The following is a 16,445-nucleotide window of genomic DNA, read 5'->3' on the forward strand; positions in this document are numbered from 1 at the left end:
AGAAAGTTACTATAAGAGTACGTAAACAAGGATATGTTACGACGAGTATCGAAGGAGACGTCATTCGGAGGTGAAATAGGGAAAGACAAAGGTAAAATCCCAAGATGTTTCGATGGGTACAGAATATATCGATATCTGTCTGTCCATTGCTTTCTCGGCAGAAACTAGTTAAATTGTTGTAGTTGTAAGCTGACTCGGTAGAAACACTTAGCAATAGAGAAGAATCTATGTTTTTTCATCTCTCACAAATTTGAAACGTGTTGAAGTTTGCTTTTGGTAATTGCATTATTCAAAAACATTTCTGGTGTTGTATTAGATTCTAGCTACAATGGTAACATATATTCCCGAGACATACCTTGTTCCGTTAAGACCCTTCAGATATATATTCAACCTTGTACTAATCTGTTGCAAATGTCAATCAACAAAATGCATTTAATATATTTTTTTATGATATTGATTTTTTTTATATATATATATTTTATGTTTTGCATCAATTCACTGATACGGTAATATATGATAAAATTGGCGAGCAGTCATTATACAATACGAGTACTAGCGGTATTTTGGGGTTAGTAACTGAGCCAGGAATGAAAACATCAATATATCAACGTTGTAATGATACAATAAGCCTCCTTTATAACAAAAAATCTTTACTTACGTGTAGTAAATGGAAGGTAGAAAACTGCTGCGATACCCATGTCCGATTATATCTGCCTTTCCCCATCATCCGGGTCACCAACGTAGACCTTAGTTAAGTTATAATCCTCCCTAATTCGTGAAGTCATCCAGAATCCGCATACATATACCACGACTCACATATTATATCGTGTCGTATCACACCTTACTAATCCGTGTTTCACCTCCTCACGGCTTGCACCCTCCCCTCGGTGGCATCTCGCAATGTACACAGCTTTACCCACTGTCCCTACCGTCGGCAATAACAAGGCTAGCTCCAAGTTTCGATCGATTTCGTGTCAGCCTCCGTACCAGAAATTAGTGTTTCTACGGAGTTGTCTCCCCTCCACCTCTGCTTCTAATAAAAAGTATTCGTTGCCTGTATTATTAGGCATCAAGGGTTAGTTTTAGGTCTCTCCGGCACGAATCTCGCAAATACACGTTGTACTGACGAGATTTGTTTGGAAAAGAAGGGTTATTGATGAATCAAGAAGAGTGTGAATGAACTGTTACAATGGCATATTTGTTTAATGTACCAATCAATATATAGGCAATTGCTTTCATCGTAGAGAACATATGCACACACAGGCACACGCTCTCTCAAATAAAACATTAACAAATCAATATTTCGGTAATATGGAAGAAATCAACATGACACGTCGATTGTATATAAATAATGATACTACATAGATGTCAGATAAGTATATTCCGTCTATTTGGAGCACCTGTTGTTATTTCTCTATGAATCATTTATCAGCCAGGATCAGCTAATTGTCTGGAAGGATGTCTGGTGAGTGTGCTAACAACATATTGTTGGATTAGACGGATGTTGTGGAGCTAGATTAGTATATACTTTTGTTACGATGATATTTTGTGGTTTCCTATTTTTCCGGTTTTGTGTGTGTGTGTGTGTCTGTGTCTTTTTTTTCTTCGTGTTTTTTTTACTGAACTTTAAGTAGTAATTATAAAGAACGAATATTGATGTTCGTTCCTGACAATACACACGTCCTCTTATGATAGTCATATAAATGTCTCTAAAACAACACTTTACTGCATAATTTGATATTTTCAAGGGTTTCATTTTTTTGGTATTTTTTAGGAAAAATCAAAGACACATCAGAAAAAAGTCTGTGAATCTCCAGCGTTATTACTCGTCCATTCATCTTTATACCAATGAAATATGTTTAAATCCATAAATATGTGGTGTATTACTTTCGTGAATCTTTACCGAGAGGTCGCTGTAAGTAAAATAAATTTACGCGAAAATCAAGTGACTTAAGTATACAATGTACATTTGTTCTATATATCGAGCTTAGTATCGGCTTTTGACCTTTGGATGTGTGTATTATTACTCTGTCACAAAGTTTGAAGTCGTATTTGTTATGTTGTCGGTATTGGCTGATAGGTATACAAAATACATCTACTTCTAATTGTCATCGACCGTATTTGTGATCTGTCATAAACATCTATATAACCATTTGTCTCTTATTTATCTCCGGTTTATTAGTCAACAATAAGGATCAGGTGAAATAAACATTTTGGATTCTGACGACGACGACGATGACGATGGTGATGACGAGAGTAATGATTGTTACTTCGAACAGCGTTTGTGTTATTTATATTTACATAACGTATTTGAGGACGAATTGGTCCCCAACTCAAATGAGGCTTGACAATACATATGTATGCATGTTCACACGGCCCATTCCAAACTCAGCCTCGGTTCACATCTAATTTACAATAGCGTATTTAAGTGGGACGGTTATAAGGGGGTTAAAAAAAATGACTGCTGGCGCGTGTCTGTGTGACATCTGGGAATATTTACCGGAAAACCTTTTAACTTACCCAAACTAAATGAATAATGTCATTTTAACAAATCGATCCGTCAGAGATAGTTGACGTACCATGTCAATATCTCAAGTAATCGATGTCAATTTCTATAGTAGGCTTACATCGGGAAGAGTTTGAAGTGAGTTTGGGCACTCGACTACATCAACAACACGTGTATATATACGTACATAACCCTTTGTCTTCTCAGGGAATGTTCTCTCGTTAATTATGAGGAAAGTTATAAATATGTTTGCAGTGAAGAACTAGAAGGGTAACTATGGTAGGCTGAACAATAGTTGTTCTCATAATGCAGGTTACAAAAATGTGCATTACATGGAGTTCTGACAATGACGTTTTGTGTTACATAATAATCTTACGAATGGATACTTATAGAAACTTTTTTTTTTTAAAGGGTGCCTTTTGCCTAAAAAGGAGTGTGGAATTTCTAGATAATGTTATAAAGTGAAATCTGCCATTTTACTGGCGTCCCTTTCAGCTTCATCCATGTAAAGTTTCATTCTATTACAGAACACAGCTTAAGGTTTCCTGACATGATTTGTAAGCCCGTACGTACCGGTCTCTTTGCCTATATACTGTGATACTGTCACACGAACGTCATCTGAATGCAGGATCAGCAATATGCTTTAAATAACGCTTTGGCATCCAATGTCAGAGCAACCATTTCCCGAATTCGCTTATTTAAGCTTCTGTGGTATTATTATTTTCTATGTTTCTGGGTTGGTTTTTCGTATAAATATAATACTCGTCAAGTAAATTGTTTATTGAGAAAATTTTTGATTACAAAATCCTGAGTAAAAACTGATTTTGTTCTCGAAATGCTTAGTATCCCTGCTCCTATATAACAAAACTCCCACTAAAATCATCCGAAATGAAATATAAATCACAAATGCACAACTATAGCAGGATTTTATTCAATCGGAAACCTTCGGTACTTTCCGTTAATCGATTACGGAAAGTGCCGAACGTTCCCGATTGGGATTTCATAGAACTCCTACATGTACCCTGCCTCTAGGGGTATGATATATATATATACATATCAATAAACTACAGACATGGATGGTTTGTACATATACAATCGATGAAAAATCAGCTAAAGTATGAAATCTTAAATATAAAGTAATGAATATATAGAGAGCTTTTGAGAAAGTTCGTTTATTATTTTAGAGATATCTCTTAATGCTTAAGAGAAAAATATCTCTTTTATCAATGATATTATCTCTTACATTGTACATCTTCATCGCGATTCTTGAGAAAAAAATTCACTTTGGCGAAGAAATCAGCTGTTTTAACACAAAGAGGAAAGAAAAGAAAAAACTAAAATCAAAATCTATAAAAGGAATATTTTATTTTCCCGTCGACACAGCTACCTTTGTGTGTGTATGGTGCTATCTTGGTCCGTACCTAATAACCCCTGTGGGTCAATAATTGACCTACCCGTTCTGGAGGCATGCACGTAACACTTCTATACGTCTAATACAATATTCATGAATCTCAGCCATGTACTCGTGGCCAATACTCTCATTTGATTGGTCGAGCTGACCGTCACCATGACAACAGTTCCCTAAGGGTCCAATATCTCCTGAGGTACAACCTTTTGGTATCTGTACCTGCTATTGATACAAGTGCTAGAAATCGGATAATTAATACTACTGTGAGTTATAATTCATGGTTAAGCTGGTACGGTGGTGTTTATTCGAACTCCAACATGGCGCAGAAACCCTGCTTGTAATGGGCGCCTCTCACACAGCAGGTTACCAACTTCGATCGTGTCTCGATTTGATGATATAAAAAAAACTACAGTCGTTTTTACACTAAAAAATAGCAAATTAAAACATACACATTTAGCACAGATTATCGCCGAGATAAATCTCCTGCAGATATTGGGGTTTCACATGTCGGGCTTATCGCCCTACATACCCCTGTCTTGCTGGCAGGGCGTAAAAACTGCACCTATCGCCCTCATAATCAGAGCAGAGACGTATATATCAGCCTGATATATACGTCTCTGATCAGAGGTGACTAAATTTGGGGATCTTATCTTTTCGATCTTCTTCCAAAACGACTTTCTTCTTCCTACTGTCTTTCTTGAGACTGCCTCAATTTTGGTCTTTCGTTGACCGTTCGTCTCTGTGATAAAGGCTTTGGGTTCTGTCCCTTTGCCTATACATACCAGGTGTCTATATATTGTAGTTTAACGCTCAACATTTTAGGAGTGTGACGACTGCATTGTATATTTCAGTGAGGTAGCACTATAAATTCGGCATAAGTTCCGCACTCTCACAAGGAGACATACACGGATATACCACAGCCTTCCAAAACACACCATGATCATAGTCGTTGACGGGACGTTAAACAAAACTAAAACTAAACCAAACCAAACCAAACCCAATGTAGGTGCCCGTCCTGATGACATCACAGATCCTAAACACGGCAAAACCCACATACACATTTATTTAGCAACTGATGATGGCCTTTAGGCCTGTCAAAGTTATGTTAATGAAATGATATGATGTATATCAGCAAAAACTCGAATAGTATTTATAGGATCCTAATTAAATGAGTTTTCTTTTCTTGAGATTTTAAGACTTAGAGATTGTTTTGGTTTTTTTAACTTAAAATTCAAAACGAGTTTCATAAAATCTCATGCGAAATGAAAATAAAATTCAAGAATGTTTAATCACATAACTAAGAAAATATACATTTTGACAGGTTTTCAAACTATTTCAAATTAGACTTGTCATTTCCACTCCATGCCGCTCTTCTACTATACACTGCTTGCATTCAAGTTTCAAATTTATTCAAACTCTGGGTTATTGGCCCATCGGCCCATCAGTACTGCAGTGTATCGTAGAATATCGTAGTGGAGAGGAAATTACAAGTCTGATTTCAATTAGATTGGGCAGGTTTTAAAGCTAAAATGTGGAGGACAAAATCAATCGACGGCAGCCATTTTGTTACGCAATTTAACATTCATGAAATAACGCCATGGTTCATATTATGACGTCATAATGAATCCATTTCTGACTGGCACGGCCATTAAAAAATAAATAGGTTATAAAATACTACTTACTATCCAAAAACATTACACAGGCGAGTCCATTGGATAACAGGCCGATGGGTGATAAAAATTCACTTTTCACGTGAACACGTCATGTTTTGACAAACATCAATTAGGTGAAATCAGCTGTTTGAATAAGTGATATCACTTATCAAAACATTATATCAATATCATTACTCAAATAAGTGACATTAGCTATTTTGATATCACATCTCAAATAAAATCTTGTCTAGGCAAAATTAATTGTCCCTAGGGAAAATTCGATTTTTGCCTAGGCAAAAATATTTCTGCCTAGACAAAATTCGTTTTCTGCCTAGACAAAATTCGATTTCTGCCTAGACAAAATTCGATTTTTGCCTAGGCAATAATTGAAACAAAATTATTGTTGCCTAGGCAAAAATCGAATATTGCCTAGGCAGAAATATGTTTGCCTAAGCAATATTCGATTTTTGCCTAGGCAAAATTATTTAATTATGACATCCTTCCCGCGCCATAGATATCAACTATTTTAATATCTCAAATAGCTGATAACAGATTTTTTTTATTTAAAAGCGAAATCACCAGATTGAATTAAGATCATTAAACTTATTCAAGCTATTACAAGAATATCATTATCTGTAAGTATGCTTAATTGTTTAATTTACAAGTGCATTCTATTTAAAGAGAATACTAACAATCCCATGATATAGATAACAACGCTGACTAATGCTGGGAATGAAGCAGGTATTTGTACGTGTGCCAGGAATCCTGGACGAACACCACTTCGGGCACAGATACAGACAGTGCGCATTGAGATAATGAAACAAAGTTAATTATGTATAAACACTATTATCACAAAACAATGATAATTTTGCCGATAAGACCTGTAAAGTTGGAGGAGGTAGCGGGATGGAGGGTCAAGTTGTCGAATGGCCGACATGAGTTCTGGCCCGGAGCCTAATACGTATTCGGCTGATAGTGTCCATACACCAATAAGTTGGTTTGCGCGGGTGGTAGTATACAACTATATGATGCGCTGTGCATTGTTATATAATCGTAAGTTATACAGACATGTAACCCATATCTGTACCATGCACAAATCTCAATCTGCCCTACAAAACTCGGCTATTATTTCAGATAACATATATATGTATGTCCGCAAACACAGGGACTTGAGTATTTGTTATTATTTCAGATAACACACATGCATGTCCGCAAACACAGGGACTTGAGTATTTGTTATTATTTCAGATAACACACATGTATGTCCGCAAACACAGGGACTTGGTCATTTGTTATTATTTCAGATAACATACATGCATGTCCGCAAACACAGGGACTTGAGTATTTGTTATTATTTCAGATAACATACATGTATGTCCGCAAACACAGGGACTTGAGTATTTGTTATTATTTCAGATAACACACATGCATGTCCGCAAACACAGGGACTTGGTCATTTGTTATTATTTCAGATAACATACATGCATGTCCGCAAACACAGGGACTTGAGTATTTGTTATTATTTCAGATAACATACATGCATGTCCGCAAACACAGGGACTTGGTCATTTGTTATTATTTCAGATAACATACATGTATGTCCGAAAACATAGGGACTTGAGCATTTGTTAAAGCCTACTGCAGTTTGTGTATTAAGACCTTCCCTGGCGTCTACAGCACATTTTCAGTGATTTTTCATGGAAGAACGCCAAGGGTGTCAACTTCAATTTTAATCTTGCACCTAACAAGTCTGGAAATGTGTTAAACACACTATGGAACGCCCAAATACACATATATGCTGTAATAAATTCTCGGGTCCCTGTGTCCGTGAATTTATTGTTTAATAAGCACGAGATCACGTAATATTAAAAATCGAAAATAGCAGGAACATGTGAAAAGAAATCTTAGGTCTCAGTTAACGTTATTACAAAGGCAGTGGTCACGTGTGGAGAAAATATGAAACTTGAACTAGAATCTAATATTACAAACTGCGATAAAATCATTGGGAAATTTATTACGATAGAATAAAGCCTATACAAAATATTTTAATTATATCCAAATCTTATACACACACCTGCCCTGCAGGTAGGGCGTAAGAATTGTACCTGCTGCCCCAATTGCATGATCGTAAGAGGCGACTAAATTTGGGATCTTATCTTTTCTCTTCTTTCTGAACAACTTTCTTCTTCCTAATGTCTCCCTTGACAATGCCTCATTTTTGGCCTTTAGTTGAGTGTTCGCCGCTGTGAGGAAGGCTTTGGGTTCTGTCCCCTAGCCGAGACATACCAAAGTCTTTAAAAATGGTAGTTGCTGCTCCTGCTTAGCGCTCAGCATATTAGGACGTTAAACAAAATAAACCAAACCAAACCAAATTATACACACACATATATACATTTCGCTCAGAATTACGATAAATTCAAACTGTTGGATTTAATCATGGAAAATCAACATTAAAGTTGGCAAAACTCGCAATAGAAGCAGTTTGTACTCCGTCCGGGGATAGCATTACTACACCAAATCATCGCTTTACACCGTCAGGGAAATATGAGAGCTGAGGGTAAACAAACCTTCATATTACCCTGCATCCAGGGCCATTAATTGTTTATTATACCGAAAAATAATCAGTAATGATTAAACTCAAAAATAAACTGATCATTTTGTCACAAACCCCTGTGATCCCGGTCACTCAATCGATACGATTCCAAGTCAAGGTGTTATTGACAGTTTCTTTTTTTGTTGTGTGCAATCTTGTTTTGCAGAATTTTATCTATTTCTGCTTCTTCGACTGCACGAAAACGTTTGCTTAACTGGAAGGGAGACAACTCCTCTCAACAGAATGTTGGGGTCGCCATGGGGGCACGCGGTCCAGGGAGATATGATATTTGTCTCCCTCGCTCACGCGCCTCAGGGAGATATTATACAATTATTGCCCTTGTTCCGGGTTGACACGACTATTTGACCACCCGAGAGGTGGGCAAATATTCATGTCAACCTGGAACAAGGGCAGTAATTGTTTTATTATACCGAAAAAAACATAAGTGAATCAATTTTGGTATCAATAAGTTTATTTATTACTATCAACAGTTTTTAAGAAAATTTATTTCATTAATTCATCAACTATTCAACAAATGCTCAATTTTTCACCCTTTTGGTCTTTTTAGAAACCCTCTTGCAATAATTTCGCCACTTCCTCCTCTGTTGGCAGACGATAGCGTCCGCCGGCAGCCATTGTTGTTGTCAAGCAGAATACTCGGAACTCCTCTGATTCGACTACTTTTGAAGACGTTACGGAAGAGAGTTCCGAGTTGGGGCTCACGAGAGGGTGACATAACGATTTTGGAGGGCTCACGAGAGGGTGACATTATGATATTCAGAGGGTGACATGATGTTTCGAAAGCGACAGCAAGTAAATAATGAATTATTTGGAAATTTGTGGTTGACATAACGAATGTTTTTAATCACGTGACATGGTTTTCACTAACCAGAAGCTGTGATACAAGTCTGAGGTATAATAAGATGTTTTGTCCCCCTTCCACGTGTACGTTTCGGCTAATCACAGGCACTGTTATAAACATGAGATATAATAATATACCAAATCGTCGCTTTACACCGTCAGGGGGTGACTTTACACCAAATTGTCGCTTTACACCGTCCGGGGGTAACTTTATACCAAATCGTCGCTTTACACCGCCAGGGGATGACATTACAAAAAAATCGTCGCTTTACACCGTCAGGGCTGACATTACACAAAATCGTCGCTTTACACCGTCAGGGCTGACATTACACAAAATCGTCGCTTTACACAGTCAGGGGGTGACTTTACACCAAATCGTTGTTAAGAAAGAAGAGGAAAGATAAGATCCCAAATTTAGTCGCCTCTTACGATCATGCAATGGGGGCAGCAGGTACAATTCTTACGCCCTACCTGCAGGGCAGATTCACCATAGGACCTTGATCCGTGCAGCACTGGCAACCCAAGATCACCACCTTGGGTGTTGCCCCCCGGACCAGCGGGATCCAACACAAGGAACATCGCCGAGAGACGACCATAATCCCCAACGCACCTCAAATGTCTGAGGCCATCATGGTATACACAACTCTGAGGTATTGCATGGCGAGGGACGCGCTCAACCGTCCCCAAAATACCTAGGGTCAGCCACCTGTGAAGTCGACAATAACCCCAGTCTTTATGAGATTGACCGACAGGACAACGACCCTCATTCAATAGAGCAAACCCTGCTCTCCGTCCATCCGATGTACCTTCAGCGATCCCTTCACTATAGTAAACAGAGACACTATGCAAACGACATTCGATTCCAGATTGAAGGATTACTGGCGGAGCCACAAGCACGCCAGCCGGCATACTGCAGGGCAGTCTAAGAAGTAGGAGCCACCCCAGCGAAGCACAGCTTCGACACCTGCATAGACACGGAAGACATGATACTGCCCTCTGACCATCGATCATGGACAACAACTGCAGGCCTACCATCCCTTCCCTATTATCATTGAAAAAAGTGTGTTCTAGGTGGATTAGACTGGACGCAGTTAACAGGACAAAACCAGTCATGGAACCCAGTTAGAAACATACATCCTGAACTATTCATAAACTCCGCTTCGGTTACTATCCTGTACGTACCTTCCCCAGTAAACGATATCAAGTTTACACCGACCCCCAGCAAACACCATCTCGAGAGGACAGCAACGGTTTGTATAACGCTAAATGGTTGGGCGCAGCAAGGTCCCTAAAGCCTCCGCATGGTTGATCCAACGAGCCACCTTCCTTAGAACCCGTAGTAAGCCCATTGCCCTCGAACTCGCGCGGTGTTGGCTTCATCAACATTTCACTCTCTTCATGCGCTTCTCACAATCACAATCAATGACACCCGTGTCTAAAACTCCGAACCCTTGCGCTGTCCGACGTAGCACGTTGTCAACAATTACAGGAACTCCCTCACAACAGGTACACCTCTCCGAAAATATTGTAGAGACTTTCTCCCCCTCACAACTGCCTAACTGAATTAGAAAAGGAATCACAACCTCACCCGCTGTATGTTGAATTACATCACCACAAGGTGCCAGGGAATGTGCCATTTGCTGCGGAGAGTTCCTATTAGGAACACAGTTATCTGATGTAGGGGAGATTCCCAGGGAGGATCTCCTGCGCTTAACCAACATCATCAAGTTTTCAATTTCTGCAATGATATCTGCCAGCGTATCTCCCGTTTGCTGAACCACTTCAATGTTACCAGTCATATTGACACCCGATATACAACAGACGTGTTAAAATTGAACTGATTCGTGAACGCAGCTAAGTACTGAACAATAGCACCGAGAGTGCACCGCCCTGTAATGTGTGGCTATCAATAGCTTTCACAAACGACACCGTTTATGTACAGTGAATACCGCTGTATAACTATTGATGAAAATGCGTTTTTACTGCTGACACCAATGTTGTGCAAGATGACCGAATATACAATATTATATACTCAAATATCTATATTGCCGACAATGGCAGGTGTAGTCTACGATCACGCGAGTGAGATACGTAAATACGTCCGTACACAAGCTTGACAAGGTGTAGACTACCCCGATAGTGGTCACGCACGGCCGAATATCAACTCCGGGACGAGGTGACATAAACACCTTCGCTTAGAGAAGTCGGCTCGTCACGTACATTCACAACAATACCAGTATTCAATCCATTTTCGATAAATATCATGCTAGCGACCTTTATTTTGGTGCATATCGTTTAAAATGAAAATGTATTTTTTTATCATGGACGAATTACGTAGATCTACAAACGAAATATAAATACTCTCCTGTTCTACAATATTCTGGTATGGCACTCTCCCGGGAGAGTCATCCCGTCGCGCTTCGATGCGTACGCAACCAAGTGTATAAAAGTTAACATCTCGGCCACGTTCTATCATGCAGGTACACGTGTACAAACGGTTTGATCGATTGGCCCAGAGTCGTTCGTTTATGATATGAGGACAGACCAATTAGTCTTATGGTGTTTTCAACCTGTATTATTTACATGTTGATAATCGTCAAGTTTTCTACCTAAAGGTCCACTTTTTCAATACGACATGACTTACACGATTATTTTGAGAACACTGTAGGGCTAAGTCAAGGAGAAATATTATCTCTTCTATTGTTTTCAGTTTTTGTTGACGGTTTTGTGATTGTATCGAAAACAGTGCAATCGACTATGACTTTGGTGAGTTAATATTTCTCTTATATAACTCGATTGCAGGAAAATGTTAAGTTACCACACTGCATACGTTATACATCAAATTATAATCAATCAAGTTTTTATTCATAGCTTTAGGTCATTGGCCTATCTAATCACGTCATTTCATGCGAACATTGTCATCAAAATTTCAGTTAACAGACACCATGCATGTTTTTACGATTTTTTTTCAGTCGAAAGGTGCTGTTGCAGGAATGCTCTAAAACCGCCCACGAAGGAAATCGATCCTTTACCTAATGCCCGGATAGACATATCCATGGGGCATCTGATAGTACATATGAAAACCTTGTTCCGTTCCGGACATGCCAGAACGAGGCCATTTTGTGCCAAAGTCGTAAATACTCACAAGCACACTTTATCAAGTATTTATAAGGTCAAAATGTAATTTGTTTGTAAGGAAAATTGTACTAAAATTACATTTATATATCGGGCAACGTAATCGGATATCGATTGTATGAATCTTTTCGTTAGTTTCTGTGAAATTTGACATCAAACATAAAAAAATGATATTTCTCATAAAGTTGAATGCACGTTTAAACGGCATTTTGTCTAATTCAAACCGCGAGTACTATCGAATTTTGTCGATAGAAAATATCTCCATTCATTTGTGTAATCCATGAAAAAAAAATTGCGCTTCAGAATTACTGGATATGCCTCGTTTTTGCAACTTCTATTAGTCAACCCCCCATAAATCTTCATATAGATCAAAGTGCTGAAAGCACTGCATGCTAGTGAAGACATCTCGTCCGGACAAGAAATACGTTGAAATATTATAGGAAACACGATTGGACGAATTCGCCTTCAAGGAAACTATTTGTTTCAAGATTTTTGTCAGGATAATGTTAGTCCCTTTACCAATTTTCCTACCTCCATGACTTTGTTGTACAACTAATATGCTTTGTTCTTACTCATTCAGCTCATCATGTATTATTTGTGTATTTAGAACTTAATATCATATATATATGAGTATTATATTCCTTCACAGTAACATTCTAGACACTGTCGGTCATTTTTGAAGAGTGACAATGACGCTACGTTGTGTATATCAGAAACATTCAATGTAGTATCTTCCCTACATTCTGGATTTAATGTATTAGCGGGCTATTTACTTCATCAGTGGCATAAACTTGGTTGGTCGAAGTGGTTTTCGAGACTGACTATGGACATAGACCCCAAGGTAGAAGAGAACACTGGCGATATGAGCATACATACCAACAGTCCTCTGACCGGTTGGACACGTACAGTAGTAATTCTGTATTGGTGGTTGTTCGGTAACTGAGTACTGGATCCATATGTTGTATTTCGTTTGCGATTTATGACGAGATCGGATTTGACATCGAATCAGGTCAGAAGAGTGTTGGTATGCCATGACTTCATAATCTCCATCTGCTGTCAAATGTTCCGATATGTATCCGGGGGCCAAATTCACATGGTACGTCCCACATCCCAGAGTTTCTAGATATTCTTGGTCAAGACGTGGGAACTCGAGCTGGGCTGCCTCTAGCTTCTGCCATTGGGATTTGGCTCTCCGTGATAGGTCTGGCTCTTTCTCAACACGCTCTGCTAGGATGTTGGACTTGTTTAGAAGCGACTTCATTTCCAGAGCAAATTTTTCATCTTCGGCTGCTTTTGTTGATGAAGGCTGATATATGGGTCCACGTAGCCAATTCAGACATGCCGTGACACTTTTCAGAAGACCTTCGAGATTTTTGATGAAGTAGTTTGATGTGAGTTCAGTTTAAAAAAAAATCTGAATTGCTTGAAACGAGAGTGATAACTTTCGACCACCAATCTTGTTTTAGTGATACACCTGTCTGTGTTTGCCTTTATACCATCATGCTGACTCTGTCCAGGTTTGAGAAATGTCGGCATGTGAGTCTCGTATCCCTCGTCTGATAGTTTGCTCAAAATGTCTCGGAAACCCCTGTCTACAATTACCGGATCATCTTCCTCTAGGATACCTGACAGACTTTGTAATGAGGTAAGTATCTTGTCAGTGATTTTGGCGTCATTATCACTACCAAGAAATGGGCCGACAGTGTCTAGAACGTAACCGTTAGGGAACACAATACTCATAAACTTCACGTAGTTGCGGTTTTTTTTTTGACCGCAGTAACTTTTCCACTGAAACTCATGTTCTTCACTTTTGCCGATATATATATATATGTACCATCCAATATTACAGTGACTTTGTTGCCGAAGAATGTTTTTGTGAAAACGGTATTGTGATCCAACGCTTGCGCCCTAGACACGTGATCCGGACCAAGATGTGTGGGAACTACGGCTTGATTTAGAGCATCTGTAACGATCTGGAAAATTCTGCTGACGCTCGATTTGTGAATGCGGAAAAGAGAAGCCAACTGAGTGAAAGATATGTCTGTTTTGAGTTTAACACAAAACAGCAGAAGGGCATTCTTAGATGACAATGCTTTTGTACCAGTAATATGTTCGGAACATGCATCGTGTATTTGATTGAATTGATTACAATCCCAGCCTGTCCAAGCTTGGCAATCTTCATCATCCATGTTGTCGAAGTTTAATACAAGCGGTGACAAGTTATTGGACATGTTCTGTATGATTTTGAGTAAATCGTTGATAACAGCTGGTGACTTGGTGACTAAGTGATTAACAAGTTTATCCCTCCCTGTCAAAACCGGCTCAATGTCAGGACTGATATCCTTACCAAGAAGATGACTTGAACACACCCTGGAATTCTCAGGCATGTACAGTTTGATAAGCAGCTGGTGTCTTGCTTTCTCACTGATGCAGCTAGAACTCTTCATGTTGTAAGTTCGACAAATGCTACATTTTCTGTTCGAAGAAGGGGCATAGTATAAATTATCTACAGAAAGATACCCGTCCAGAGTGTCAGATTCGTCAACAGAATCATCATTGTCTACGGAAGCTTTTTTCCGTTCCGGTTCATTGGCATTCTCGGATGCAGGACGTTTCTTGAGGTATCTGAGAAAGCATTTTGGACACATCTTTGCTTCTGTTGATTCAGAAAGTATGACACCTTCAGAAAGGTGAACACCTGATTTTTTCGGGGATTTTTACCATCGCCAACCTGGTTGTACTTGAACTTAACTTTACATCCCAACCCAACGCAGGAGTTCTCCATTTTCCTATTTGAGACAAAGACAACTTTACCACAGAATAACTGAACTACATAGAATTGTAAAACGTAACAGCAATTATAACAACACGCCGAGCACCATTCGCGGTGAGTAGTCAAAAGACCAAGTGGCAAAGGGAACTTTTGTGTGGCACACTCCAACGGAGGAGAAGCTTTGAAGAAGTACTGAAGACGAAGATGGTTAAGTGAGAAAAATTATGAATCATACGTAATACGGAACTACTATAAGTATGTTAAACATAGTAGAACATAATACATTGCCATGGACATTGTATCAAATCATTTTCATAATAAATCAATACGTTGTATTATTGTGTACAAGGACCACTTGTACCGCCCGTGCATTTTTTCCACATACATTTTTCAACATTGAATTACTGCCCTTATCCAGTGATTCGGCACGACTTTCTTTTGCTGGTATACAGGGATAGTCAAATATGTTTTTAAAACACTAACATCGATAGTACTCGCATATTATCGTGCCGAATTTGCCGCTTGATTTTAAAAATGGTATTTTGAATTTGATGAAACTTTTCGAATTTTGGTTTTCTACGTCATCTTGTACTAAACTCGTTTGTTTTTTCATGGTCAAGCTGCCCCCATTGCATGATCGTAAGAGGCGACTAAATTTGGGATCTTATCTTTTCTCTTCTTTCTTAACAGCTTTCTTCTTCCTAATGTCTCCCTTGACAATGCCTCACTTTTGGCCTTTAGTTGAGCGTTCGCCTCTGTGAGGAAGGCTTTGGGTTCTGTCCCCTAGCCGAGACATACCAGAGTCTTTAAAAATGGTAGTTGCTACTCCTGCTAAACGCTCAGCATACTTGGAGTGGGACGACTGGTTCGCCCGTTGTCAGTATAATGTGACCGGGTGGGTTGTCTTCGGCAGTATGCTTCAGTGAGGTAGCACTATAAATCGGCAAAAGTTCCGGCCTATCACAAGGAGACTTAACACGAACATACCGCAGCCTCCAAAAACACACATACGCACTCACCACACGCATGCATGTCGCACGCACGGGAGGCCGTCCTTAAATGACCTTAGCTGTTAATAGGACGTTAAACAAAATAAACCAAACCAAACCAAACCAGCTAAGCAGGAGTAGCAACTACCATTTTTAAAGACTCCGGTATGTCTCGGCCAGCGGACAGAACCCAAAGCCTTCCTCACATCGGCGAACGCTCAACTAAAGGCCAAAAGTGAGGCATTGTCAAGGGAGACATTAGGAAGAAGAAAGTTGTTCAGAAAGAATAGAAAAGATAAGATCCCAAGTTTAGTCGCCTCTTACGGTCATGCAATGGGGGCAGCAGGTACAATTCTTACGCCCTACCTGCAGGGCAGCTCCGGTCAGTGGTGGTAAATAAGATAGATGAAGGACTGAGTCGGCCTGTTGTCAAACTATGCAGGAGAATGGTAGGCGCCGAGTAATGACCGTTATATCAAGACTATGATGATGATGATGATGATGATGATGATGATATAGTGATGACGA

General features: G+C 39.2%; 1 protein-coding gene across 1 annotated transcript in view; it reads right to left on the bottom strand.

The window, feature by feature from the left end:
* The window catches only part of LOC117322342 (protein quiver-like), a 102,318-nt gene extending 101,156 nt beyond the window's left edge, over positions 1–1,162 (bottom strand). Inside the window, exon 1 of the mRNA XM_033877204.1 lies at positions 659–1,162. Within this exon, the coding sequence (XP_033733095.1) occupies positions 659–698 (40 nt within the window). The 5' untranslated portion in view covers positions 699–1,162. The remainder of the gene's footprint in view (positions 1–658) is intronic.
* Between the last annotated feature and the right edge of the window lie 15,283 nt (positions 1,163–16,445).

This window comes from Pecten maximus, chromosome 2 (assembly GCF_902652985.1).
Source record: "Pecten maximus chromosome 2, xPecMax1.1, whole genome shotgun sequence".
In the NCBI taxonomy this organism is placed as follows: domain Eukaryota; kingdom Metazoa; phylum Mollusca; class Bivalvia; order Pectinida; family Pectinidae; genus Pecten; species Pecten maximus.